The sequence below is a fragment of the Stegostoma tigrinum genome, chromosome 5, assembly GCF_030684315.1.
Source record: "Stegostoma tigrinum isolate sSteTig4 chromosome 5, sSteTig4.hap1, whole genome shotgun sequence".
Taxonomy (NCBI): domain Eukaryota; kingdom Metazoa; phylum Chordata; class Chondrichthyes; order Orectolobiformes; family Stegostomatidae; genus Stegostoma; species Stegostoma tigrinum.
Window position 1 is genome coordinate 2,873,945 of NC_081358.1, and position 26,795 is coordinate 2,900,739.

Sequence of the window (26,795 nt, forward strand, 5' to 3'; positions counted from 1 at the left end):
CATGTCACCCAGTGAGTTGGACAGGGGTGTTAAAATTGTTGGCGAATAGAATATGTTGTCATTTATCACGTACAGAGCATGAATGCTCTACAAAACGGACTCCAAGTCTACGTTTGGTCTCACCAATGTAGTGGAAGCCACATCGGGAGCAATGGACACAGTAGGCTAAGTTGGCAGATGTGCAGGTGAGCCCCTGTCTGATATCAAAGGTTTGCTTTGGGCCTTGAATAGAGGAAGGGGCAAGTGTAGCACTTTGTGTAGTTGCAGGGAAAGGTGCCAGGGTGGTGGGGTTAGTGGGGAGTGAGGAGCAGACAAGGGAGTTGCAGAGTAATTGGTCACTATGTAAGGCAGATAGGGGTGGGGAGGGAAATCTCTCTTTGGTCGTGGGGTCGGATTCTAGGTGGTGGAATTGGCAGAGAATGGTACGCTGGATGCGGAGGTTGGTGGGGTGATATGTGAGAGGACCGGGGGATTCTGTCTTTATTTTTGTTAGGGAAGGGGGTTTGAGAGCGAAGCAGACCTTTCTTATCAGACAGACAGAGGTTCACCTGTACATCCGCTAACTTAGTCTACTGTATCCACTGCTTCCGATGTGGCCTCCTCTACATCGGTGAGACTGTGTGTAGACTCGGAGTCCCTTTCGAAGAGCATCTGCACTCTGTACGTGACAAACGACAACATCTTCTAGTCACCAATCACTAACTCCCACTCCCTGGGTGACATATCCATCCTGTGCCTCTTCCAGTGTCACAATGACACCACATGCAAACTGGAAGAACAGCACCTCATATTCTACGTTGGGAGCCCACAGCCCAATGGCCTAAACTTAGAATTCACCAGTTTTAACATCTCCCCGATCCTGGCCTCATCCCATGTCCAACCCCCACCTCTCATCCCCAGCTCCTTGACCTGACATGACCTGTTCATCTCCTCTCCCACTTATCCCTCTGACCAATCCCCACCACTTCCTACCTGCATCCACCTATCGTTATCCCACCTACCTTCTCCAGTAGTCAGGGGATATTCTACCTTCAACTGAGTAGAAAAATACCTACCTTCCCCAGCCTCACCCCTCCTTTTTCTTTTTATTACCCAATTTCCCTAGCCCCTCCTCATTTCTGAAGAAGGGTCCCAACGAAACATCAACTTTCCTGCTCCTCTGATGCTGCCATTGCTGAAACCTTGTCATTTTTAAACTGGGGAAAGAAGTCCACTACACCAAATTATGATTCTGCTGGGTCCAGATGACAGGCAGGACACAAAAGGTTACCGGAAGTCACAACTGAGCATGCACAAGGGTGGAGAAAGGAACAGATACATGAGAACATCACTACTGGCAAATCCCTGCCAAGCCCACTCACAACCTCAACTTGGAAATATACTGACATTCTTTCAACAGCACTGTGCGTGTACCAACGCCAAATCAACTGCAACTACCACCTTAAGTACAATGAGGGACGTGCAATAAATGCTGACCCAGCTCTTGAAGCCCATTTCCCATGAACGGCTTTATTAAAATCTGACAAAAGAATTTAGAAAAAAAACTCAGCTCTATACAATGTGTAGCACTTTCATCTAAGTGCCAAAAGGTCATGCGTTCAAGTCCCTTTCCAAAAATTTCAGCACAAAAATCTAGGCTGATACATTAGTGCATTACTGAGGGAGTACTGCAGTATCAGATGTATTGACTTTTGAGTAAAAGCTTAAACCGAGGACTTACTTTTCCTCTCAGTTGAAGGTAAAATGTCCACTGACTACTATCAGAAGGGGAGCAGGGGTCTTCTCACCTTGTGTCCTACCGTACATTTATCCCTTAACGAATATTAAATAAATTATCCACATGTTATCTAAAAGGAAGATTTGCAATTTTTATAGAACGTTACACAACCTTAAGATGTCCCATAACATTAAGTCAGAGGGAACTAAGTACTTTGGAAATATAATCACTGATGGTGATGCAACAAATTCTCTCATTGTCTGTGATGTTCCTTGCATTACAACATAACTATATTTCAAAAAGCTAATTATCTGCAAAGCACAGAGAGAAATCCTGAGGTCAGGGATAGAACTTTATAAATGCAAGTTTTTTTTCTTTGACCAAGCTCTCTTCCTGGAATTTCCTCTCTCTGCAGACCCAAGATGTTGGGTCTGATTCCACAAAACAGGTGTTTCTGCTATAATAAAATGTGAGGCTGGATGAACACAGCAGGCCAAGCAGCATCTCAGGAGCACAAAAGCTGACGTTTCGGGCCTAGACCCTTCATCAGACCCCTCTCTGATGAAGGGTCTCGGCCCGAAACGTCAGCTTTTGTGCTCCTGAGATGCTGCTTGGCCTGCTGTGTTCATCCAGCCTCACATTTTATTATCTTGGATTCTCCAGTATCTGCAGTTCCCATTATCTCTGTTTCTGCTATAACATGTGTTTCGTTAACATGAATTGGTTGTTACACAACTGATGAATCGTGGACGTTGTTTGGATAACGCAAACTTTCTGCTATGGGTATAGCAATTTCCCTATAACACAATTTTCTATAGCCACAAGGTCACTCAAGAATGTAAATATCACTTTATAGGAGAAATATCTTTAGGACTAAAGTGTCAAGTGACTCTGCATGTTAGTTCCTCACTGGGAAAAAACTGGTTGCTCAATTAGAATAAGTCACAAATAAGGCACTCTGCCTCCATAATAATGCTGCAAACTGGATCATCAACTTCTTGACCCACAGACCACAACCAGTGAACACCAGCACCTCTTCCACGATAATCTTCAACACGGCACCTTGCGAGGATTCGTACTCAGTCCCTACTGTACAACTGTGTAGCCAAATTTCATATAATGCCACCTACAATTTTGCTGACAACACCACCGTTGTAGGCCGGATATCAAAGAACAATGAGTCAGAATACATGAAGGAGATAGAGTGCTTGGTGTCCTGGTGCAACAATAACAATCTCTCTCTCAATGTTGGCAAAACAAAAGAACTGATCATTGGCCTCAGGAAGAATGGAGGACGACATTCCACCTCAGCTCCATTGATGTAGATAGGGAGTGAAGAGTCGAGGGCATCAAGTTTCTACGAGTGACAATAACCAACAATATGTCCTGGATCCCCCCATGTATTTGCGACAGTCCAGTAGGTAAAACAATGCCTCTTCTTCCTCAAGGGGCTTAGAAAATTTGACATGTCTGTAGCAAAACTCACCAACTTTTACAGATGCACCATGGAAAGCATTCAATCCGGGTGCATAATAGCTTAGTACGACAACTGCTCTGCCCAGCGGTCTAAGAAACTACAGAAAGTTGTGTGCACCACCCAGACTATCAAGGAAGCCAAACTCCCATCCATGGGCTCCGTTTGCACTTCTTGTTGCTGTGGAAAGGCAGCCAACAAAAACCCCTCCCACCCCAATAATTTACTCTTCTAAACCTCTTCCATCAGGCAGAAGATACAGAGGCTTGAACATGCACACCAACAGTTTCAAGAACAGCTTCTTCCCTGATGTGATTAGACTGCTGAATGGACCTCTGATTTCAAATCTAATGTGACCTTGCTTTTGTGCACTTCTTATGCAGGGGTGACCTTATATGCCTCACTCTTTCTCAGCTCCCTACGATCTGTTGTCCTCGTTTGTTATGAACTGCTTGTACAGCTTGCAAAACAAAACATTTCACTTAACTTAGGTATATGTGACAACAATAAATCAAACCAAATCAAACAGCAATACTTACGTAGAATCTAATTTTGTTCCATCCATCAGTGTTGCATTGTAGTGATATTTGATGTAGTCTCCTTTCTTGCTCAGGACGGTGCAGTTGTTGGGTTTGTGGTAGGTCTGGATCTCAATTGTATCAGCTGGGTTGTGGACATCAATCATATAGATATGAAAAACGAGAACAGCAGAGCCAGGGATAGATCCACCTATTTCAATTATGAAAAGGAAGGACAGGGGAATGCTGGTTAACACGCAGAAGGAAATCCTATTGGCACAAAATTCTGGATGACAAGCAATCAAGTTCATGAGTGAAATCGTTCTTTAAAAGCGTTACTGATTCAAAGTGGTGAGACTGGAGAAAGAAATCCAAGAGATATGAAGCCAGGGCTCAAAATACTTAAGTAATTCTTAGGAACAAGTTTATTATTATTCAGTTTGAATAACAATGATTGAATAATGTACAAATGCCATTGATTTTTCACTTTAACTAAAATGGTTCAACACAGATATGAAATCAATTCTAGATTTCCACAAGCAAACTTTAAAAATTTTAATTAAATTTCAAATGAATCATTTTTGGTAACATTAAAAAGTACTTTAAACAAGAAAATCAGAAGTGTATACATAAGTTACACTGCAGTTTTAAAATACAGCTGGACTTTATTTAGATTTATTTATCTTAGATCTTTTTTCTAAAATCAGGAAGTGGGAGGAAATAATACAATTACATACAACTTACTTATTCCTTCTTCACCATATCCCAAGTGAGGTGGAATTATAATTGCTCTTTTCTCTCCAACACACACGTCCAGTAATCCTTCTTCCATGCCTGCAATAACGTAGTCCTTCCCTATGTATGTATTGTAAGTGTGATTACGGGAATAGCTGAAAAAAGAAAAATCAGATACTGTCATTTCCTCGCTTCAGCCTTCAACGAAGAACTAAAAAAGGTAACAGCAGTCTTGACTGGCCCAGTCTGTACTGTCTCTCTCCCTAACACATGCTCACAAAATCCAGGGGAGTTAACAGCATCCATGACATATCACAGATGTATCAGAAAGCTTTTCTTGAAGAATTTCACTCCTCGTAGCAGTTGTTTAGAAGAGACGTGAAAGATTCAACATCTCATGGACTGGCCGTTTAAATTGTTTTAGGAATGAAATATCACAATAGCCTTTTATTGGTATGCAACAATACAGCAGGTTTGAGGAGCTTTAACTAAAGAACTCTGAGCTATGAGCATCTCTGGCATCTTAGGACATGTAGCTATCTTCATTTAATTTCCACAGAAGTACTCACAATTTTGGGGATGTCAATTTAGACATGAGAAAAGACTCAAGAAATAAAACTACTTTGTGTAAAGAACTCAGTTTTGAGTCTTTAGTATTTGAGTTTCAAAGCATTAAAGAAAGGTCACATTAAGACTCAAGTTTCTTTTAGAAAGATTATCTGATGATGAAAGAACTTAAGAATTTGATTGTTTTTAAACCTCTTGCAAAGCGCCACTAGAATAAAGCTAACTGGAATCTGGTAACAAACCAAATGCAAAGGTACCTTGAATCAAACAAAGTGCCATCCATAAGTGTGCCATTGTAATGATACCGCACAAAATCTCCTTTTTTTGTTTTCCTGAGACAAGGATCTGGAACAAACTCCTGTTCAATGGCAACACTGTCTTTAGGGTTGTGAAAATCAACTAAAGTCACCTGAAAGACTAGGGTAGCTTGTGAGGGAATATCCTTTCCTGCAATATTAAAGCAGAAATCACAAGTTAGGCTTTCTAAATGTTGTCAGTGGCTATCCTACCAAACCACTACAGAAAAATCAAGTGCAAGATGGATGGCAGCCATTTGAGGCAGCGTTTTCCCACAATGTTGTCAATGGCAATTAGAAATGGGCAAAAAATATTCAGTTACTGCAATGATACCTAAATATAAAACACTTTTCTTCAAGGAGTTTCTAAAATGTGGATTATGATTTTCTATCGTTTTATCAAAGTCGAATAGCTTCACATTTCCATATGTTATAATTAATCTACCATCTTTTGCCCACTCACCTACCCAGTCTATCTCTTTCTCTCTCTCTCTCTCTCTCTCTCTCTCTCACACACACACACACACACACACACACACACACACACGCTCTCTGTAGCCTCTTTTGTAGCCTCTGCACAGCTTACCCTGCCATCTTCCTTTGTATCATCAGCAAACACAAATACTTAACACTACGTATTTTCATCTAAGTCATTAATGTAGATTTCAGAGGATCATAAACTTTTATAAAGGGCAGTGAAAGCACAGCATTTTTAGACAGAGTATAACGTGCATCCCGGGACATTGTAGGAAGCTAGAGAAAAAAAAAACTGCAGCGCCCCTAGCAGAGATATTTGGATCATCGACAGCCACCAGTGAGGTGTTAGAAGACTGGAAAGGTGGCTAAGGTTGCACCATTATTTAAGAAATGCTGCAAGGAAAAGTGAGAGAACTACAGATCGGTTGGCCCAATGTCAGTCATGGGTAAGTTGTTGAAGACAATTCCAAGAGGTAGGTTTAACATATGTTTGAAAGACAAGGACTAGTTAAGGATAGTCAGCATGGCTTTGTGCATGGAAAATAGGTCTCACAAATTTGATCACAGATAACGAGAACTGCAGATGCTGGAGAATTTGAGATAAAGTGTGGAGCTGGATGAACACAGCAGGCCAAGCAACATTTTAGGAGCACAAAAGTTGACATTTCAGGCCTAGACCCTTCATCAGAAAAGGGGGATGGGGAGAGGATTCTGAAATAAATAGGGAGTGGGGGGGGGAGGCAGTCCACTTTTGTGCTCCTAAGATGCCGCTTGGCCTGCTGTGTTCATCCAGCTCCACACTTTGTTACCTCTCAAATTTGAGTGTTTTTTTAAAAGAGGTGACAAAGAAGATTGATGAAGGCAGAGTGGTAGACATTGTCTACATCGACTTTAGCAAGGCCTTTAACAGGTTCCATATGGCAGACTGGTTAGTAAGGTTATAACAAATGGGATCTAGGGAGATCTAGCTAATTGAATATAAAATTGGATTGATGGTAGGAGACAGAGGTTAGTGGTAAAGGGTTGTTATTCAGACTGGAGACCTGTGACCAGTGGTGAGCCTCAAGGATTTATGCAGCATCCATGGTGGTTCATCATTTATGTCAACGATCTGGATGAGAATATAGGATGCATGGTCAGTAAGCTTGCGGATGATAACAAAATTGGTGGTTCAGCGGACAGTGAAGAAGGTTATCTAAGAATGCAATGAGATCATGATCAACTGGGCCAGTGGGCCAAAAAATGGCAGGTGGCATATAATTTATTTAATTGAAACATATAAAATAATCAGAGGGTTAGATAGGATGGATAGGGAGAGCCTTCTTCCTAGGATGGTGACAGCAAGCACGAGGGGACATATCTTTAAATTGAGGGGTGAAAGATATAGGACAGATGTCAGAGGTAGTTTCTTTACTCAGAGAGTAGTAAGGGAATGGATCGCTTTGCCTGCAACGGTGGTAGATTCACCAACTTTAGGTACATTTAAGTCGTCATTGGACAAGCATATGGACGTACTTGGAATAGTGTAGGTTAGATGGGCTTGAGATCGGTATGACAGATCGGCGCAACATCGAGGGCCGAAGGGCCTGCACTGTGCTGTAATGTTCTATAAAATTCTTTAAAAATTCAAATAAATGCGAGGTATTGCATTTTGGTAAGACAAAATAGGGCAGGACCTACACAGGTAATGGTAGGTCCTGGGGAGTGCTGTCAAACAGACATCATTCCATCCAACTCATCCATGCCAACCAGGAATCCTAAACTGAACTGATCCTGTTTGCGTGCATTTAGGCCATATCCTTCTAAACCATTCCTATTCGTGTACACGTCCAAATGTCTTTTATAAGTTGTAATTGTACCAACTTCTACCACTTCCTCTAGCAGCTCATTCCATACACACACCAACCTCTGAAAAACGTGTCCCCCTCAGATCTCTCAAATCTTTCCCCTCTCGCCTTAAACCTAAGCCCTTTAAGCTACAGACTCCCCTAACATGAGGAAAAGACCTTGGCTATTCACCTCATCTATACTCCTCATTACTCCAAAAGGGCAGCAGGCAGGGCATACTTGTCATCGATAACTGGTCACCATTTCACAGACCAATCAATGACTTGTTGCCAGCCAAATGCTATTCATACACTGCCCTTGGCTCCAGCTCATCTGTAACTAGACTTTCCCCAATGGTTCGAAGCAGCAGCTGTGTAAACAGCCCTTGACACACATCGGGTAATTTACTTCAAAAGATCTGCAGAAATTCTCCAATAATCCTTGGCTTTTAAACAGTTATTTACCCATTCAGTCCAAAATCAATGATATAAAAACATAAAAAGATGCAATCTTGACAAAAAAAACTTCAAATCATCCATGGATAACATACTATGGAGCTGGAAGAACACAGCAAGCCAGCAGAAAATTTTCTGAAGAAGGGTCCTGACCCAAAACTTCAACTTTCCTGCTCCTCTGATGCTGGTCTGCTGTGTTCCTCCGATGCTGGTCTGCTGTGTTCCTCCAGCTCCACACTGTTACCTCTGACTCCAGCATCTGCATTTCTTACTATCGCTAATCATCCGTGGGTCATGTTAAGTGACACAGCAAGCCTAAAGTGCCAAATAGCCTACTACATTCATTAACAGCTGAAGACCCAGCAGTGACCTTTACAGTACTCCACTATCTTCTGCCTATAACTTAAAAAGACCCCATTTATGCTCACTCTATCCAACCTGTCCTTTAGCCAAACTCTGTCAATTTTAATATCTTGCTTTCAACTCCATCAGCCCTTAACATGCTGATTAATTTATTTTGTGAATGTCTTTATCCCCTTGTTCCACTGTATCTATCTTACCACTTACATCAAAAACTTATAATTCACCTTGATTAGTGATCAGCTCATAAGCTGAAATATCAATGGAGATTCAGACAGATTGTACGCCACTTGATATACACATTTCATGCAGTCAAATCAAGAGGCAATGATGCTCCTGGCTGTCTTACCATCCCCTCTGATTCCATATCCCAGGAAAGGTGGAATAGTGATCGTCCTCTTCTCCCCCATGCACATACCCAGCAGCCCCTCATCCAGGCCTGGAATCAACCATCCAATTCCAACATAGGTGTCATAGGTTTGCTGCCGAGTGTGGCTGCAAGGTCAAGACAGAAAGTAGAGGGTAACAGGAGACAAAATTATGCAGTCAACACCAAAATGATTAATAAATCAAATAACAACATGTAATGAGCATGTGCAAAGAAATTAAGTTTCAATACCTGGAGTCAAAAAGCGTACCATCCAGAAGAGTGCCATCATAATGATAACGGACAAAATCAGACACTTGTACTATACGACTGCAATTCTCTGGTTTATAGTGAACTTCAATTTTCACTTTATCTTCAGGGTTCCAGATATCGAGCATCAACACATCAAAGAATAAGGTGGCACCAGGTGGGATTTTATCAGCTATACATTAAAAATTACAGAAGTCGTGTAGATTAATGCATTCACTGTTGGATATTGTACCTCAGAATGGATACTTTACCCTCAAGCTAGTACAATGCAGATTCACCAGAATGGTACCAGGGTAGAGACAGCTATATTACAAGAACATTGTGCAAATGCTAGCCTTGTGTTCCCTTGATAATAGGTTTTTAAAATGTTTGAAATGTTTCTAAGGGCAGTTACTGAAAAGTTCTCTCTTCTGGTGATTAAGTCCAGACAAAGAAGTAAAAATTTAAAATTACAGCCAAGGATAAAATTAAGAGGGAGGCGAAAATCTGGATCTTGCAGAACCATAGAGTCATACTGTACAGAAACAGACCCTTCAGTCCAACTCATCCATGCCGACCAGGTATCCTAAACTGAACTAGACCCATTTGCCTGTGTTTGGCCCATATTCCTCTAAACCTTTCCGGGTCATGTACCTGTCCAAATGTCTGTGAAATGTTGTAATTGTACCTATTTCTACTTCTTTCTGGCAGCTCCTTCCATGCACCACCCTGTGGGTGAAAAAGGTGTCCCTCAGGTCCTTTACAAATCTTTCCCCTCTAAACCTTAAGCCTATGTCATCTAGTTTTTGACTTTCCAACCCTTGGTTTTACACCTTATTTATGCCCCACATGATTTTTAAACCTCTATAAAGGTCACAGCCTTATGCTCAATGGAAAGTAAGTCCTAGACTATTCAGCCTCTCCTTAAGGTAGACCAGCCTCCCAAGGAAGCTGTATTTATTGAAAATCCAAAATAAATTTGAAATCAAATTTGTAATTAAAGGCAAAAATGGCATTAACTAAAATCTTACTTACACATCCCTTCATCACCATAGGCCAAGTGAGGTGGCACTTTTATGAAGCGTCTTTCATTCACACACATCCCAATCAGAGCTTTATCCATGCCAGCAATCAGTCGTCCTTTACCCACAAACACATCGTAAGTGGAGCCATGATCATAACTGAAAGAGGGAGACAGGATCATTGAGACACTGCAAATTCCCACATCATGAATAACAGACTTCAAATATTACATAACCCCAAACACAACTCAAAATTTAAACATCATTCTAAAGATTCACTGAAACTAAAAAGCAATGATATTTCCTACATTATATAAATACATGGACTTAAAAACCATAAACATTTTAAAATTCATTCTCAGAGAGCAAGTGTCACAGGCTGGGCCAGAATTTATTGCCACCTGTCCAATGAATGCACTGTTCAACCATCATCTTGAACTACTGCAGTTCCCATTATCAGATGCTGGAGAATCCAACATAGCAAAGTGTGAAGCTGGATGAACACAGCAGGCCAAGCAGCGTCTCAGGAGCACAAAAGCTGACATTTCGGGCCTAGACCCTTCATCAGAGCATGGTCTAGGCCCGAAACGTCAGCTATTGTGCTCCTGAGACGCTGCTTGGCCTGCTGTGTTCATCCAGCTTCACAATTTGTTATCTTGAACTACTGGGCCAGTTATTGCAATGAAGGTGTACCCATCATGCTACTAAGGGGAGAATCCCAGGACTTGACCCAGAGAATGAAGAAATGACAATGTAGATCAAAGTTAGGATCGTCTCTTGATTGCATGAGAACTTGCAGGTGGTGGTGTTGTTCTTATGTATCTCCTACCCTTCTAGGTGATGGGATCACAGGTCTGAAAGATGCTATTATAGACGCAAGTTGTAGTAATGGACCTTGTAATTAGTACACACTGCCGCTGCTGGTGGTGAATGCTTGAGGTAGTGATAGGGTACTACTCAAGCAGGTTGCTTTCTCATGGATGGTGTTGAATTTCTTGAGCGTTGAGTTGAATTTCTAAAGCTGCATTCATCTAGGTAAGCTGAGGTGGTGGGTCTATGCCATCACATACCTGATTGTAGATAGTGGAAAGGCTCTTAGAGGATCACGAGATGAGTTAAAGAATGCAGGGTTCACATCTCTAAAATTGCAGTTGCGGCCACAGCAACTATATGGCTACTCCACTTCAGTTTCTGTTCAATGGTGACTTTTTGGATGCTGATAGTGAGGGATTTAGGGATGGTATTGCCACCAAAATCCAAAGGGAGATGGATTGATGGTCTCTTTTTGGAGATAATCATTACCTGTACATTTGCAAATGTGACATCCCAGTTACCAGACCTACCCTGAGTTTTTAAGGTCCTGTTACATAAGGACACTGCTTCAGTATCTGAGGACTTGTGAATGGTACTGGTCTTCAGACAACTGCCAATGCTCATCCTCACTTCTGACCTATGACAGAAGGCAGATTTTTGATAAATCAACTAAATATGGTTGGGCCCAGGACACCACCCAAAGAAACAAGCCCCATCTGCTCCAGAGATGTATCATAACATGTCTGAACAGGTTGATTAAAAATATCTACCCGAAAGGTATAGGACGGTTTTTCCATCTGATTTTCAATTATTCCAAGTTTTGCTGGGCTTCTGAACCCACACTTGTTCAAGTGCAGTCTTTCTCACATCAGCTCGAGTTCAGCTGTAAGGTGGCCCTGACGGAACCCAAACTGAGGATCGGTAAGCAGGTTAATTACTGACAGTGCCACCCAACAGCACTATGGGCAACACCGTCCATCATTTTGCTGATGACTAACGGTACAATAACGGGGTTACAATTGATTTCGCTGGATTTACCCCGACTCTGGATGATATATGCTATAAAGAGAGGATAAAGATGAATCAATGTAAATGCCATAACCCTTCCAATTCAGTCTGAAAAGGGATTCGCCTTCTACCCGCTAATGCGTGTAAAGTGACATGTGGCTCCTCCGACTTCACTCGCTGCAAATCAAATACATTTTAACGAACCACATCGGACCTCCGGGCTCTCCAATCTGTATCGACTAGGCATTGCCCAAACCCAGATGCATGAGTTCCCGGACCTTCTCCGATTCAGTACCTCGAGTCGAACTGGCCTCCCCCGGGAAAAGTCCCCAAGTAATGATATCGGACGAAATCTCCCGGCTCAGCCGCCCGGACGCACTCCTTCGGTTGGAACTTGGTCTCTACCGCCACATCATCCAGCGGCACTGAAGGTGGTGGGCTCCCCCGCGCCCGAACCAGCAGCAGAGCGGGGACAACCAGCCACCGAAACGCAAGGATCATCCCGTCCGGTCACACCCAACACGGCCTCAACAAACTCCGAAAACTGACTGCAGCTTGCCAAGCGGAGACGTGGGATAGAGGTGGGGATAGGGGAAGGGGGAAGGGTCCGCCGTCTATCCTGGGGGGAGGGCTAGCTCTGCATGGGGGCGGGACGTGAGGCCGGCCCTGTTTTGATGGGGATGGGGCAGGATCGAGGCCGGCCCTGGCTGGAAGGGGCTGAGGGCAAGCAGCAAAGGGGACCGGGGAAGCCAGACCGAAGGAGGGCCCAAACTTGAAGGAATCAAGCTCCTACACAGACTTCCCAAACTGAGACTAGGAGCGGGATTAGTACTGGGGGGGTGGGGCTTTATAGAGAGGCGGGGCTTTTCGCGAGAGACTGTTGTGACGGGGAGAGGTGGGGCTCGAGCCTGAGGCGTTAGAATTTGAAAGCGAGGGGGTAGGGCCTGAACCGCCCCGGGGGCGGGGCTGGCTTTAGGGGAGAAGCTGCGCGTGTGTGTGTGCGCGCGTGTGTGTGTCGTGGCGGAGGTGTGGCCAACCGGATGTGGGCCTTTCAATTGGATACCATAAGTCCAATGGTAAGCGGGTCGTTTCAGAACCTCTGCTCATGACTGGCTAATCACGGTGTCAATCATCCACGAGACTTTTGGGATAGGTCAGGGAGAAGGGGCAAGTGGTGTTAATGTGGCGGAGAGCGATGAGGGCACACGCTGTTTTCTTGCTGTTGATGTGTTGTTGTGCTGGTTACGCTCAGTATGAGAAGTACAGTTTCCGAAGCTTTCCTCGGGACGAGTTGATGCCGTTGGATTCGGCGTATCGTCATGCGCTGGACCAGTATTCGGCGGAGAACTGGCAGGAGAGTGTGGATTACCTCGAGATGAGCCTCCGCCTGCACCGTCTGCTCCGCGACAGTGAGGCTTTCTGTAACCTCAACTGTAGCTTAGTATTACCAGACCAAACCTCTCGTTTCAGTGGCTTTCCCGAGCTCCAGCTCTTCGGCAGCATCATGAAGAGAGCACAGTGTCTCCGCAGGTGTAAACAGGGCTTGCCTGCTTTTCGCCAATCTCAGCCCAGTAGAGAAACTCTGGAGGACTTCGAGAAGCGGGAGGTCTACAAATATCTGCAGTTTGCTTACTTTAAGGTGAGATCACAACTTGAAGCACTTTATAAAATAAGGTTAAATTGACACTTAGTAATGAACATACTTCCCTTATGTTTCTGATCTACAGAGACATGGAAGATAATTCGAATTGAGGCCAGGATAAGATCAGCCTTGATCTTATTGAATAGCAACGCGGGGTCGAGTGGCTGAATGGCCTTCACTTGCCCCTGTTTATTATCTTTGTTCACAGCATTTCTTTTTCATCTACTAGACTGAGACGATCATGTCAAGTGCTGATCTTCCGATTGCAGCGAAGATCTGCAGTCTGACAACAGCAACGCGGATAAATGATTCTCTAATGGTACTTAGCAAGATGATTGCTCAGTTGATGTTGCAATTGCTGCAGTTGTGCTTGATGTTGCATAGCGTCACAATCTTTCTGTCACGAATAACCTAGGACTGCACTAGAGATGCAAAAATTTGTGTATATACTGCTGGAGTACTTATTTCCTCTGCTTAATGAGTTTGGGTGATTTGGCATCAACTCTCAGATTTACCTTTTGATAGATTACTAAACTATTCCACCCTGAGTTCAATATCCAGGTCTTTCATATGGTGCGTAGAACTTTCTGAATTACAGTGTCCTTTCTATATTCTAACTCACGATTGTTTGCACCCATCTCTCCAATGGTTTATTGCATTTGTTAATGTGCCCTATATATCAATACTGAAAATGTGGATGCTGGAGATTGACAGCTTTGCGTATCTAGACTCTACAATCGCTAACAATCTGCAACTTAATACTGAAATCAACATGTGCATCCAAAACCTGTAACTGTTATGCCCAAGATGGTTAGTGTATGGAACAATAACTGGCTTACTGACAATACCGAGCATTATCCCCAATGGACTACTGTCCACATTCAAGCCTTCCCAATTTAGCCCCAACCATGACAATATCTACACCCAGAACATTGAGACCCTTCAGAAGCATTTCTCCCTGCGACTCCTGAAACACACACTCGCAGCAATGTGCCGGCATCTCCCAGGCACTGCAATCCAGCCTACCCCAGCTCAGAGCCTGCCTTTCCTAGACCTGCAAAGGACCTGTCCTTTTTTTTATTCTTCATAGGATCCAAAACTTGATCTCCCAATTCTACTCACTTTATTGGACACTAAAAACCGTAAGTACAGTAAACCCACTGGTCCCTGCCACCTAAAACGGGATTCCTCCACCTCCCAAATCCCCAGCCGTACCCAGGAACTTTCCCACAATGTACCTGCCGCCACTGGCCATGAAGCCACTGTCTGAGAACCCACAGATGACATCTCATCCGCCACCGCCGGCTACACCACTTCCGGGATAGCGAACGCCATCGCTGCTGAAGCCACCGCCTCCACTTCCGAATCCAACACCGTTACTGCCGCTGCCTACCTCGGTCCGCCCACCGCTGATGCCACTTCGCCCATCACGGACACAACTCTGTCCACTGCCGACGCAACTCCGCCCACTGCCGACGTCAACATCGCCCCACCCACAGCCTCCGCAACCAGCAGCTGCAGAGGAGACAGCAACACTGAGCCCTGCCGAATCTTCACGATCCCCCCCAGACCTGCCACTGACTGAGGATGAACGGTCAGTCCTCAGTAAGGGGCTCACCTTTTCCCCCTCCACCGAAACATCAACGAATACCAGTCACGTTTGGACATTGAGCAGTTTTTCTGCCGCTTCTGCCTCCGCGCTTACGACTTTAACAAAAAACAAAGAAAATTACAGCACAGGAACAGGCCCTTCGGCCCTCCAAGCCTGTGCCAATCGAGATCCTCTGTCTAAACCAGTCATCTATTTTCTAAGCGTCAGTATTCCTTTGCTCCCTGCCCATCTATGTACCTGTCCAGATATATCTTAAAAGACACTTTCGTGTCTGCGTCTACCACCTCTGCTGGCAATGTGTTCCAGGCACCCACCACCCTCTGCGTAAAGAACTCTCCACTCATATCTCCCATAAACTTTCCTCCTCTCACTTTGAACTCATGACCCTCTAGTCATTGAGTCCCTCACTCTGGGGGGAAAAAGCTTCTTGCTATCCACCCTGTCTATACCCTTCATGATTTTGTAGACTTCAATCAGGTTCCCCCTCAGTCTCCGTGCTTCTAATGAAAATAATCCTAATCTACTCAACCTTTCTTCATAGTTAGCGCCCTCCATACTAGGCAACATTCTGGTGAACCTCCTCTGCACCCTCTCCAAAGCATCTACATCCTTTTGGTAATGTGGCGACCAGAACTGTACACAGTACTCTAAATGTAGCCGGACGAAAGTCTTACACAACTGCAACATGACCTGCCAGCTCTTGTACTCAATACCCCGTCCAATGAAGGAAAGCATGCCATATGCCTTCTTGACCACTCTATTGAACTGTGTTTCCACCTTCAGGGAACAATAGACCTGAACTCCCAGATCTCTCTGTTCATTAATTTTCCCCAGGACTTTTCCATTTACTCTGTAGTTTGCTCTTGAATTGGATCTTCCAAAATGCGTCACCTCGCATTTGCCCGGAAGGAACACCATCTGCTATTTATCTGCCCAATTCTCCAATCTATCTATATTCTACTGTAATATCTGACAGTCCCCTTCACTATCTGCTACTCCACCAATCTTCAGGTCATCTGCAAACTTGCTAATCAGACCATCTATACCTTCCTCCAAATCATTTACATGTATCACAAACAACAGTGGTCCCAGCACAGATCCCTGTGGAACACCACTGGTCTCAGGTCTCCAATTTGAGAAACCCCCTTCCACCAACTCCCTTTAACCTTGAGCCTAACCCTCCCACCTCCAAAGCAAGCTGTTCGCCCCAAGGCCTCCTACCCTCCCTCAACCTCTTCATCTCCAACTGCCATCAAGACATCAATCACCTCAACCTCTCCACCCTCTCACCCACTCCAGCCTCTTCCCCTGCAGAACGTGCAGCCTCCGCTCCGTCTGCCCCAATCCCAACCTCACCATAAAACCCGCGGACGAGGGAGGCGCAGTTGTAGTATGGCGCACTGACCTTAACATCGCTGAGGTCAGATGCCAACTCTCCAACACCACCTCCTACCACCCCCTGGATCATGACCCCATCGCCGAGCACCAAACCATCATCTCCCAAACCATCCACAACCTCATCACCTCAGGTGACTTCCCACCCACAGCCTCCAACCTCATTGTTCCCCCACACCGCCCACTTCTATCTCCTTCCCAAAATCCACAAACCCGCCTGCTCTGGTCACCCCATTGTCTCCACCTGTTCCTGCCACACCAAACTCCTCTCCACCCACCTGGACTCCATTTTCTGCCCCTTGGCCCAGGAACTCCCTACCTACGTCTGTGACACCACCCACGCCTTCCACCTCCTCCAGAACTTCCAATTTCCCCAGTCCTCAACACCTCATTTTTACTATGGATGCCCAGTCCCTATACACCTGCATTTCCCATGCAGATGGCCTGAAGGCCTTCTTCGTGTCCCACAGGCCCAACCACTCCCCCTCCACCGACACCCTCATTCGCCTAGCCGAACTCATCCTCACCCTCAACAACTTCTCTTTTGATTCCTCCCACTTCCTACAGACATAGGGATGGCCATGGGTACCTGCATGGGCCCAAGCTATGCCTGCCTCTTTGTAGGTTACATGGAACAATCCCTCTTCCGCACTACACTGGCCCTAAACCCCATTTCATCCTCCGTTACATTGATGACTGTATCGGCGCTGCCTCGTGCTCCCACAGTTCATCCACTTCATCAACACCTTCCACCCCAACCTGAAGTTCACCTGACTATCTCTAACACCTCCTTCAACTTCCCGGACACCTCTGTTTCCATCTCAGGCAACCACCTAGAAACTGATATCTATTTTAAGCCCACTGACTCCCACAGCTACCTGGAATACATCTCCCACCCACCTTCCTGCAAAAATGCTATCCCTTATTCCCAATTCCTTTGACTCCGCCACATCTGCTCCCAGGATGAGGCATTCCAATCCCGTACATCTCCGATGTCCTTATTTTTCAAGGACTGCTCCACCCCTCCGACAGTGGTCGAGAACACCCTCGACTGTGTCTCCTGCATTTCCCACAACTCATCCCTCACACCCCGACCCTGCAATAACCACCGAAAAAGAATCCCCCTCATCCTCATGCACAACCCCACCAACCTCTGGATCCAGCACATCATCCTCCAACACTTCTGCCATCTGCAATCCGACCCCACGACCAAAGACATTTTTCCCTCCCCACCCTTGTCTGCTTTCCAGAGGGACCACTGTCTCCGTGACTCCCTTGTCCGCTCCACACTCCCCTCCAACCCTGTGAATGTAGACTATGTAGGTTTGCATCAGAGATAGTGGGAACTGCAGATGCTGGAGAATCCAAGATAACAAAGTGTGGAGCTGGATGAACACAGCAGGCCAAGCAGCATCTTGGGAGCACAAAAGCTGACGTTTCAGGCCTAGACCCTTCATCAGAAAAGGGGGAAGGTGTTGGGGAGAGGGTTCTGAAATAAATAGGGAGAGGGGGGAGGCGGATCGAAGATGGATAAAGGAGAAGCTAGGTGGAGAGGAGACAGAAAAGTTAGAGGCAGGGATGGAGCCAGTAGAGGTGAGTGTAGGTAGGGAGGGGATAGGTCAGTTCTGGGAGGACAGACAGGTCAAGGGGGCGGGATGAGGTTAGTCGGAAGGAAATGGGGGTGCAGCTTGAGGTGGGAGGAGGGGATAAGTGAGAGGAAGAACAGATTAGGGCGGTGTGGATGAGCTGGACTGGTTTTGGGATGCAGTGGGGGGAGGGGAAATTTTTGAAGCTTGTGAAATCCACATTGATACCATTGGGCTGCAGGGTTCCCAGGCAGAAAATGAGTTGCTGTCCCTGCAACCCTCGGGTGGCATCGTTGTGACGCTGCAGGAGGCCCAGGATGGACATGTCGTCTAAGGAATGGGAGAGAGAGTTGAAATGGCTCAGGACTGGGAGGTGCAGTTGTTTAGTGCGAACTGAGTGGATGTGTTCTGCAAAACGGTCCCCAAGCCTCCGCTTGGTTTTCCCTAATGTACAGGAGGCCACACTGGGTATAGCGGATGCAGTATACCAAATTAGCAGATGTGCAGGTGAACATATGCTTGATGTGGAAAGTCTTCTTGGGGTCTGGGATAGGGGTGAGGGAGGAGGTATGGGGGCAAGTGTAGCCTGTATTCACAGGAGCACTATTCTCCAATTATAAAACCTAGATAACGTAGGCTATGTAAGAAAAAATATTGAACAGTATAAGCTTTGCTATTTCACGTTTATCCTCAGCATTTCTTGGCAGGATAATGCCACCAACTGAATTCCTGGAATGTGTTAACTTGATCGTTACATATTTATTGCTGAGCTAAGAATTTTGATGCTGATTTGACCATGTTAGTCAAATGGCTAACAACTGTACACCCGAAGACTTCTGTGAATTGGCCACTGGGTGCCATTCCTAGTTACAGGTTCACTTGCAACGAAATGTGAAGTTGGCCGTTGCCAGCACTGACAGCTGGAAGTAGTCACTAACACATAGGACCATGAAGGCTGACAGTTTGGAAGAGGGTTGTTCTGCTCGCCTCTTCCAGGAAACTAAAATGGCCAAGTAAAGGGTCCAGAGAAAACAAAGGCCAGCAAATTTGGCAGAGACCACCAAACAAGGTGAAGTTTAACAAAGTTGATCACCGTGGTACTAACCTATCGTCTTAATAGATGGAAAACCTGTGTAGAACAATTGCCAATTATTTTATCTTGTAAATCATACATAATTTTCAGTTTATTCTTTCTGTTGTTCCTGCACAATGAGGAAGCCCCTGTACTATGATTTTAAAATGTGCTGATTCATATTGTTTCTTCTAGTCCCCCTTACCTACGTTTGGCCCATATCATACTGTTCATGTTTCTGTCCAATTGTTGTTACTACCCGCATCTACCACTTTTTTTGGCAGTTCTTTCCACATACGAACCACCCTCTATGTGGAAAAAGTTGCCCCTTAAGTCCTTTTAAATCTTTCTGTTCTCACCTTAAAAATATGCCCTCTAGTTTTGAACTCACCTACCCTAGGGAGAAGATATTTGCTATTCACCTTGTCGATGTCCCTCAGAGTTTTGTAAACCCTCAATCTCTTACACTCCAGTGGAAAAAGAATCCCAGCCTCTCCTTATAACTGAGATTCTCCATTCCCGGCAACATTTTTGTAAATCTTTTCTGAACCCTTGCCAATTTAACAATATCCTTCTTAAAGCAGGGCGACTAAACTATACACCATTCTCCAAAAGCAGCCTCAACAATGTCCTTTTGGTACTGGGGTGGCATGGTGACTCAATAGTTCGCACTGCTGCCTCACAGCACCCGACACCTGAGTTCAATTCCACTCTCTGGCAACTGTCTGTGTGGAGTTTGCACATTTGCCCTGTGACACGTGGGCTCCCTCCCACAGTCCAAAGATATGTCATTTAGGTGGATTGGCCATGCTAAATTGCCCGTCATGTTCAGGGATGTTCAGGCTAGATAGGTTTGCTATCAGAAGTGCAGGGTCACAGGGATGGAGTTGGGCAGGCGGTGGTGATGGTGGGTGTGGGCTCATTGGACTGAATGGCCTGCTTCTGCACTGTAACTAACTATACTACGATTCTGTACAACCTCAACATGATGTCCCAACCCAGTGGCCTTAGCAATAGAGTTAAGTGTGCTAAACACCTTCTTAACCACCCTGTCGACTTGTGGTGCAACTTTCAAAAAACTAGATACCTGAACCCCTAGGTCTCTGCTTCACGTTATCCATTACTACCATTACCTGTATCAGTCATTTGTTCGTTTTATCAAAATGCAATGCCTCGCATTTATCCACATTAAACTCAATCTGCCACTCCTAGCCTGTTGACCCAATTGACCAAGAAGCCTTTGTAATCCTAGATAACCTTATTCACTGTCCACAATACTACCAGTTTTAGTGTCATCAACAAATATAATAGCCATGCCTCCTAAATTCTCATCTAAATTGTTGGTATTGTTCTCGACTTTTTCTGCCCCTGTACATCCAACAACACTTTTGTCTCTGATTCCACCAGCTTACTTTGAAACTTTGTAGTGATTGCACAACTGAGTGGCTTAGCAGGCTATTTCAGAGGGCGACTGAGAGTTAACCACATTGCTGTGGGTCTGAAGTCACATGTAGGCCAGACCAGGTGAGGGTGGCAGGTTTCCTCCCCTGAAGGATGGGTTTTTCCAACGATCGACGAAGGATTCATGGTCATAGTAGGCTTTCTTAATTCTAGACTATATTTTTAAAATTCAAATTCCATCATCTGCCATGGTGGGATTCGAACTGGGTCCCTAGAACATCAGCTGGGTTTCTGGATTAATAGTTGTGCAATAATACCACTATGCCATTGCCTACCCTATGTGTACGCACCTCAAATGTCATTTTTATTTTCACTTAGAAAGAGTCCAATGTTGATGCCTGATGACTTTGGATTGAATTGGGTATAAGAACAGAAATAGGCCATTCAGCTCATTGAGTTTGCTCCAACATTCATTGCCATCATAGCTGATTCAATAATTCTCAACTCTGCCTCACTGCCATTTTCCCAACATAAGACCATGAGATATAGGAGCATAACCCTTAATTCCCTGACTGATTAAAAATGTTTCCATCTCAACCTTGAATGCATATAATGACCCAAACTCCTTTGCAGTAAAGAATTCCACAGATTCGCTGTCCTCTGAGAGAAGAAATTCCTCATCTCTCTCAAAATGGTGCCCTGCATTCTGAGGTTATCCCTGTGATCCTAGACTCTCCCAAAAGTGGAAAACAACCTTTCTGCATCTACCCTGTTAAGACACTTAAGAACCTTTATTTGTTTCAACAAGGTCACCTCTCCAGGATTACAGGCCTAACCTACTTGGCCTCTTCTCGTAAAACAATCCTTCCATATCTGGTACTTTCTCAGTGAAGGATAGGTAAAGGGGAAGCGTATTTGGATTTTCAGAATGTACTTGATAAAGTACCACACATTAGGCTACATGATAAGGTTGCAACCTGTGGTGTTGAATTTGCTAATCAATGTTAACTTTCCCTGGACAGCTCCCAACACCAGTACATCTTTCCTTTGATAATGGGCCTAGAACTGTTCTCATTCCAGCTGTGGTCTGACTAATGCTTTGTAGTTTTAGCTAAACGTCCCAGCTTTTACAGTCCATTACCTTTGAACTGAAAGCCAACATTCAATTTGCTTTGGAGACAAACTGGAGGCTGGAAGAATGCAGCAGGCCAGGCAGCATCTGGAGGAAAGGAGCAGTGAACGTTTCAGGTGTTGCCCTTTTCTGGTCCTGAAGAAGGGTAATACCTGAAACGTTGACAGCACCTTTCTTCCAGATGCTGCTTGGCCTGCTGTGTTCTTCCAGCCTCCTGTTTGGTCAGTCTTGGATTCCAGCATCTGCAGTTTTTTTTTCTCTAACCAACTTGCTTTCATGATTGAATTTCAGCAAGTAATGTTAACATTTTGTGATTCATGGATGAGAACTCCCAACCCCTCTTATTTAACTGTTATGCAGTCTTTCTGCATTTAAGTAATATTCAGCTGTTTGTATTCTTCTGCCAAGTGAGTAACTTCACATTACCCCACATAGTATTTAATCTATCAGGTTTTTGCCCGTTCGCTTAAACTACCTCTGTGCCGACTCTTTGCATCATCTTCATCACTTACCTTCCTATCTATTTGTGCCATCTACAAATTTGGCAATCATACAGTCACATTCCTCATCTGAGTTAATGATGTACGTCGTAAGTAATTGTAGATCCAATTCTAATCCCTGTAACACACCACTAGTTGGAGGTTGACATTCTGAAAATGCTTACCAACTCTGTTTTGTATTAGTGAGCCGCATTGAATTTACATCTACAATTTTCTAGAAGGCTTAAACAATGCACCAGAGCTTCAACGGTGAGAATATTAGATTTCTCCAGCATTCTTGTTTTCACAGCCTGTATTGTATGTAGATTGATTAACCCAGAATGTTCAGTTTGTGACATATTTAATCCCTGACACCACATTAAAGTTTGCAAGGTTTCTTTTAGTAATATGTAACTTGACCCATACATGGAATATCTTTAAACAATAAAAACTATATGGGTGGTATGGTGGCTCAGTAGTTAGCTTTGCTGTCTCACTGTGCCAGACACCAGGTTCAATCATTTAAGCGACTGCTGGACATCCACGTGGACAGCAGTGAATTGAGGGGAATGTAGGTTAGTTTATTTTATTTTTGGATTAGGATTATTCCATGGCACAACATCGTGGGCCGAAGGGCCTGTACTGTGCTGTACTTTTCTTCTAATCCCAGCCTCTCCACACAGACATTCTCCCCACGTGTACATGGTTTCGTTCTGGTGCTTCAGTTTCCTCCCACAGGCAGAGATGTGCAGATTAGGTGGATTGGCCAAACTAAATTGTCCAGGGGTATGCAGGTTAGGTAGTTTAGCCATGGGAGAATGCAGAGTTACAGGGATGGGGTAGAGGGCCTGGATCGGGGTGGAATACTGTTCAAAGGGTCAATGTGAATGCTGTGGGCTGAACGACCTGCTTCCATTTTGTAAGGATTGTATCATTCTGTACAGTTCCCTGCTTCTTTTCCCCCAGCTAGAGCTTTAACCTTATTTCAATTCCTTCCCAATCCAACATTGATCTCCACCTTAAACAGAGATGCTTGAGATTTTTAGTTGCCTGATTCTTCCATTATTGATAAGTGATTGTGCATGACAAATCTTATATTGAACAAGAACCCTATTAGAGATGCTTTTCCTACAAGGCAACCAGCACTAACTTGTTTGCACCCTGGCTTCAATCTTCCTCGACTTAGTACAAAACATCCTTGGCTATTTTCTTTTCCCGTGAAGTGCACCGTAGTTTCCGTTTTTTAAAAAAAAAACTACACCACAGTGCCGGTTAAAATGGATAATCAGAGAGCCAAACCCTGGAGCATCATAGGAAGAAACAACTATTGATCACTTCAGTATTTCTAGCTGTCAGAAAAACCTACAAGCTGTAGGAATAAACAAACCAGAAATGGCATTCATATTTGCTTAATCCTGATTCAAATTATGCAAATATTTTTTATTCATTTGTGGGATGTGGTTGTCACAGGCTAGGCCAGCATTTATTGCCCATTCCTAATTGCCCAGATGCTAGTTATGAATCAACTACATTACTGTGGTCATGGAGTCACATGTAGGACAGATTAGGTAAAAATGACAGTTTCATTCCCTACTGGACTTTAGTGATCCATATTCCTGGCAATCAACAATGGTTTCATGGTCATCATTAGTCTCTTAGTTGCAGATTTTGTTTTTAATTTAACATCTACTGAGGCAGGATTTGATACCAGCACATTACCTGGGTCTCTGGATCAATAGTCTGTTAATAACACACACAAGGGAAGAGATGGTGTGTTATTACAATTAGTGTATCTTATAGACTCATCCTCCAATATCAATCGCTATCATCCTACTTGAGCTGGACTGATTCCTGGACCTAAGTGTTAACTTCAAGATTTATGTCCTCACTTTCAAATAATTTAGTAGATTCATTCCATTCTAGTTCACTACTTTTCTCCAGTCTCAATACCATTTTTTTATGTACTTTTATATGATGAGCTTTTTATTTAGAATAGAACAGATGACATTGCTTCAATTGTGACTCTTGATTTAGTGGTTTGAGTTATGACTAATTCTACATTTTAATGGACAGGAGGCTTGTATAATGTTGTCTGTCTGGTAAAGATAATTATCCCTGTGACAAATAAAACTGAAGTAGGAGAGTACTTTTAGTAAATATTGCTGCTTTCCATCTTTATTTTAGGCAGCTATCTAATATTACTCTGAAAGGGAAGGGCTGAACTTGCAGAAACTATTGCAGCTATCAAATTTGTACATCATATTATGCCAAGAAGTCTGCAAGATATCAATTTAAAATGTTGTAAGGTTATTTTAAGCTCTGCACTTCAGACAAGTTCACCACCCATTTATCTTTTGATCTTTCATCTACTTCACTTGAAGCTTAAATTACTGTTCTTTGTAACTTTCCCATGGTAAAACGTGGACTGAAATAATGTGCTTCAACTTAATGTGGAAGGCAGACTCTGTATTGTGCTCAGCTACTCTTGTTTTTGGCATTGCAATGTGTGTGCATTGTCAGATTCAGATTGGTTTGTTTGTGATGGTCATCACTTTGAACAGCCTGCCAAGCTCACTGACCAAACTTACACAAAAAATTGATTATAAGATAACAAAGTGTGAAGCTAGGCCCGAAACGTCAGCTTTTGTGCTCCTGAGATGCTGCTTGGCCTGCTGTGTCCATCCAGCTTCACATTTTGTTATCTTGGATTCTCCAGCACCTGCAGTTCCCATTATCACTGATACAAAAAATTGATTGCTTGGTTAAAAACATAGGAGTTGATAGACCTGCATCAAAGATAGGCATATAGGAAATGAAATCAAAAGTAAAATTGAACTTTCAGAGCATGGGATATGAAAGCTCATTGCAATCTTCAAACCTATTCCCATAATGGATTCTGTACAATCCACCTTATTAGTTTTCTAAGGAGCTTGTTCCTGCTGACTTTGCAAAGGTGATTAAGCAAAATACGAAAACAATTGCTGAGAATATTGCAAGATGATTTATATTAGGGGGAGGCCTTCGGATTTCTTGCTGTTTTCTGGGATAGCTCCATCTCTGCAGAGCCACGTTATATCCCAAAGGATGACTGTTCAGCTAACTCTGCAGCTACAGTCTCATTCCAGCCATGCACATCATCACCTGCTTTGGTCACTTGATTTAGAATGTGTCAAGTGTATCCCGAGTTAACTTGCCGATTTGGAGCCTGAAATTTTAACTTTGTTTCTCTTCAGATACTGTCAGAACTATTGTGTTTCCAACATTTTCTGGGCTTATTTCTGACATGCAAATTTGAATTTGTTTCTGTCTAAAAACTTTGCATGAATCTAAATGTATATTTTCTCACCTGTGATCGTGATAATTTGTGCCCAGTGATACATTCTACTCTCGACAAATTTCTGTTCTTTCAAATTTCATATTTAGGTACAGAATGTTCCTAAAGCCATATCGGCAGCTCATACCTTCCTTCAGAAGCACCCCGATGATGCGATGATGCAGCAGAACATGGATTACTACAAGTCTTTGCCAGACTCAGATGACTTCATGAATGATCTGGAGGTGAAAAATTATGAGGCAAGTAGATTGATTCGGTGGCAGTAATTTTAAAGTAGACCGGATTGGGTTATATTTGGTTCTTGTTGTCGTAGATTTCATAGGGAAAGTAATAATTGAATAGGGGTGTAATTTGAACTAGCAGACATGATAAGCTGTTGCCACAGTGACTGTAAATAGACTAAAGATTCATTGGTTCTTGTTTTTGCACTTGTAACATTTCTTCTGGTTTTGTTAATGTTCTTAAGTTATTTTAGATTCCGGTAAAAATAGCTGAGAGAGATTGGTGTACAGATATGTAAAGTAAGTAGGTTTGGTAAGTAGATAAGGCAATAAAAAAATTTAGAATAGAAGTTTTTTCACCCGTAGCCCATCAGTAAAAATGTGCTCCTACAGAAACCCACACACTGACAGAAGGACATCGGCATTTGAGCCCACTACAAACCCTATACAGATACTTAGTGAAACTTGGAATAGGGACCTATTCTTCCAGGAAATGTGCAGGTTATGTGGATTAGCCATGGGAAATGCAGGGTGATAGGGATATGGTAAGGGAGTGGGCCTGGGTGGGAAGCTCTTTGGAGAGTCAGTGTAGACTCGATGGGCCGAATGGCTTGCTTCTACACTTAGGGATTCAGTAAATGGGACTTGAACTCAAGATACTAGCGGCAACATTTTGGAAGAGCTTACTATAACGCAGGATGGAAGATTACATTTTTGAAAAAGCCAAGTCTTGAGCCAACAATGAAATGATTTAGGTTCTAGATTGAATTCCCCGAAGGCAGAGGGGTGACGAGCAATTTATGGAAGTAGAAATAGATGATCTTGACAGTAATGAGGATATGAGGTAAGATTAATTTAGGTTAATCTCAAGCAGTAACTAGTACTGGATGGGTAGAAGAAATTAGTAACTGTGAGTGGGACATAAGGAGCAGGAGACCAAAAAGCCCTTTGTGCCTACTCCTCCATTCAATACAATCTGGTGATTCAAATTCAGTTGCTTGTAATATTTGTTGTATCCATTTTTCCCTTAGTGTCT

General features: G+C 43.7%; 2 protein-coding genes across 3 annotated transcripts in view; one reads left to right on the top strand and one right to left on the bottom strand.

Moving 5' to 3' along the window:
• Window positions 1-12,731, bottom strand: part of fkbp9 (FKBP prolyl isomerase 9) — a 35,504-nt gene extending 22,773 nt beyond the window's left edge. The window contains exons 1-7 of the mRNA XM_048528767.2: window positions 12,181-12,731; window positions 10,078-10,223; window positions 9,046-9,235; window positions 8,776-8,921; window positions 5,269-5,458; window positions 4,454-4,599; window positions 3,731-3,920 (exon numbers count right to left, since the gene is read on the bottom strand). Of these exons, the coding sequence (XP_048384724.1) occupies window positions 3,731-3,920; window positions 4,454-4,599; window positions 5,269-5,458; window positions 8,776-8,921; window positions 9,046-9,235; window positions 10,078-10,223; window positions 12,181-12,386 (1,214 nt within the window). The 5' untranslated portion in view covers window positions 12,387-12,731. The remainder of the gene's footprint in view (window positions 1-3,730; window positions 3,921-4,453; window positions 4,600-5,268; window positions 5,459-8,775; window positions 8,922-9,045; window positions 9,236-10,077; window positions 10,224-12,180) is intronic.
• A 281-nt stretch (window positions 12,732-13,012) lies between these two features.
• crtap (cartilage associated protein) overlaps window positions 13,013-26,795 on the top strand; it is a 43,883-nt gene continuing 30,100 nt past the window's right edge. For both annotated transcript variants that reach the window (XM_048528769.1, XM_048528768.2), the window contains exons 1-2: window positions 13,013-13,524; window positions 25,628-25,777. In XM_048528769.1, coding sequence (XP_048384726.1) covers window positions 13,066-13,524; window positions 25,628-25,777 — 609 coding nt within the window. In that variant the 5' untranslated portion in view covers window positions 13,013-13,065. The remainder of the gene's footprint in view (window positions 13,525-25,627; window positions 25,778-26,795) is intronic.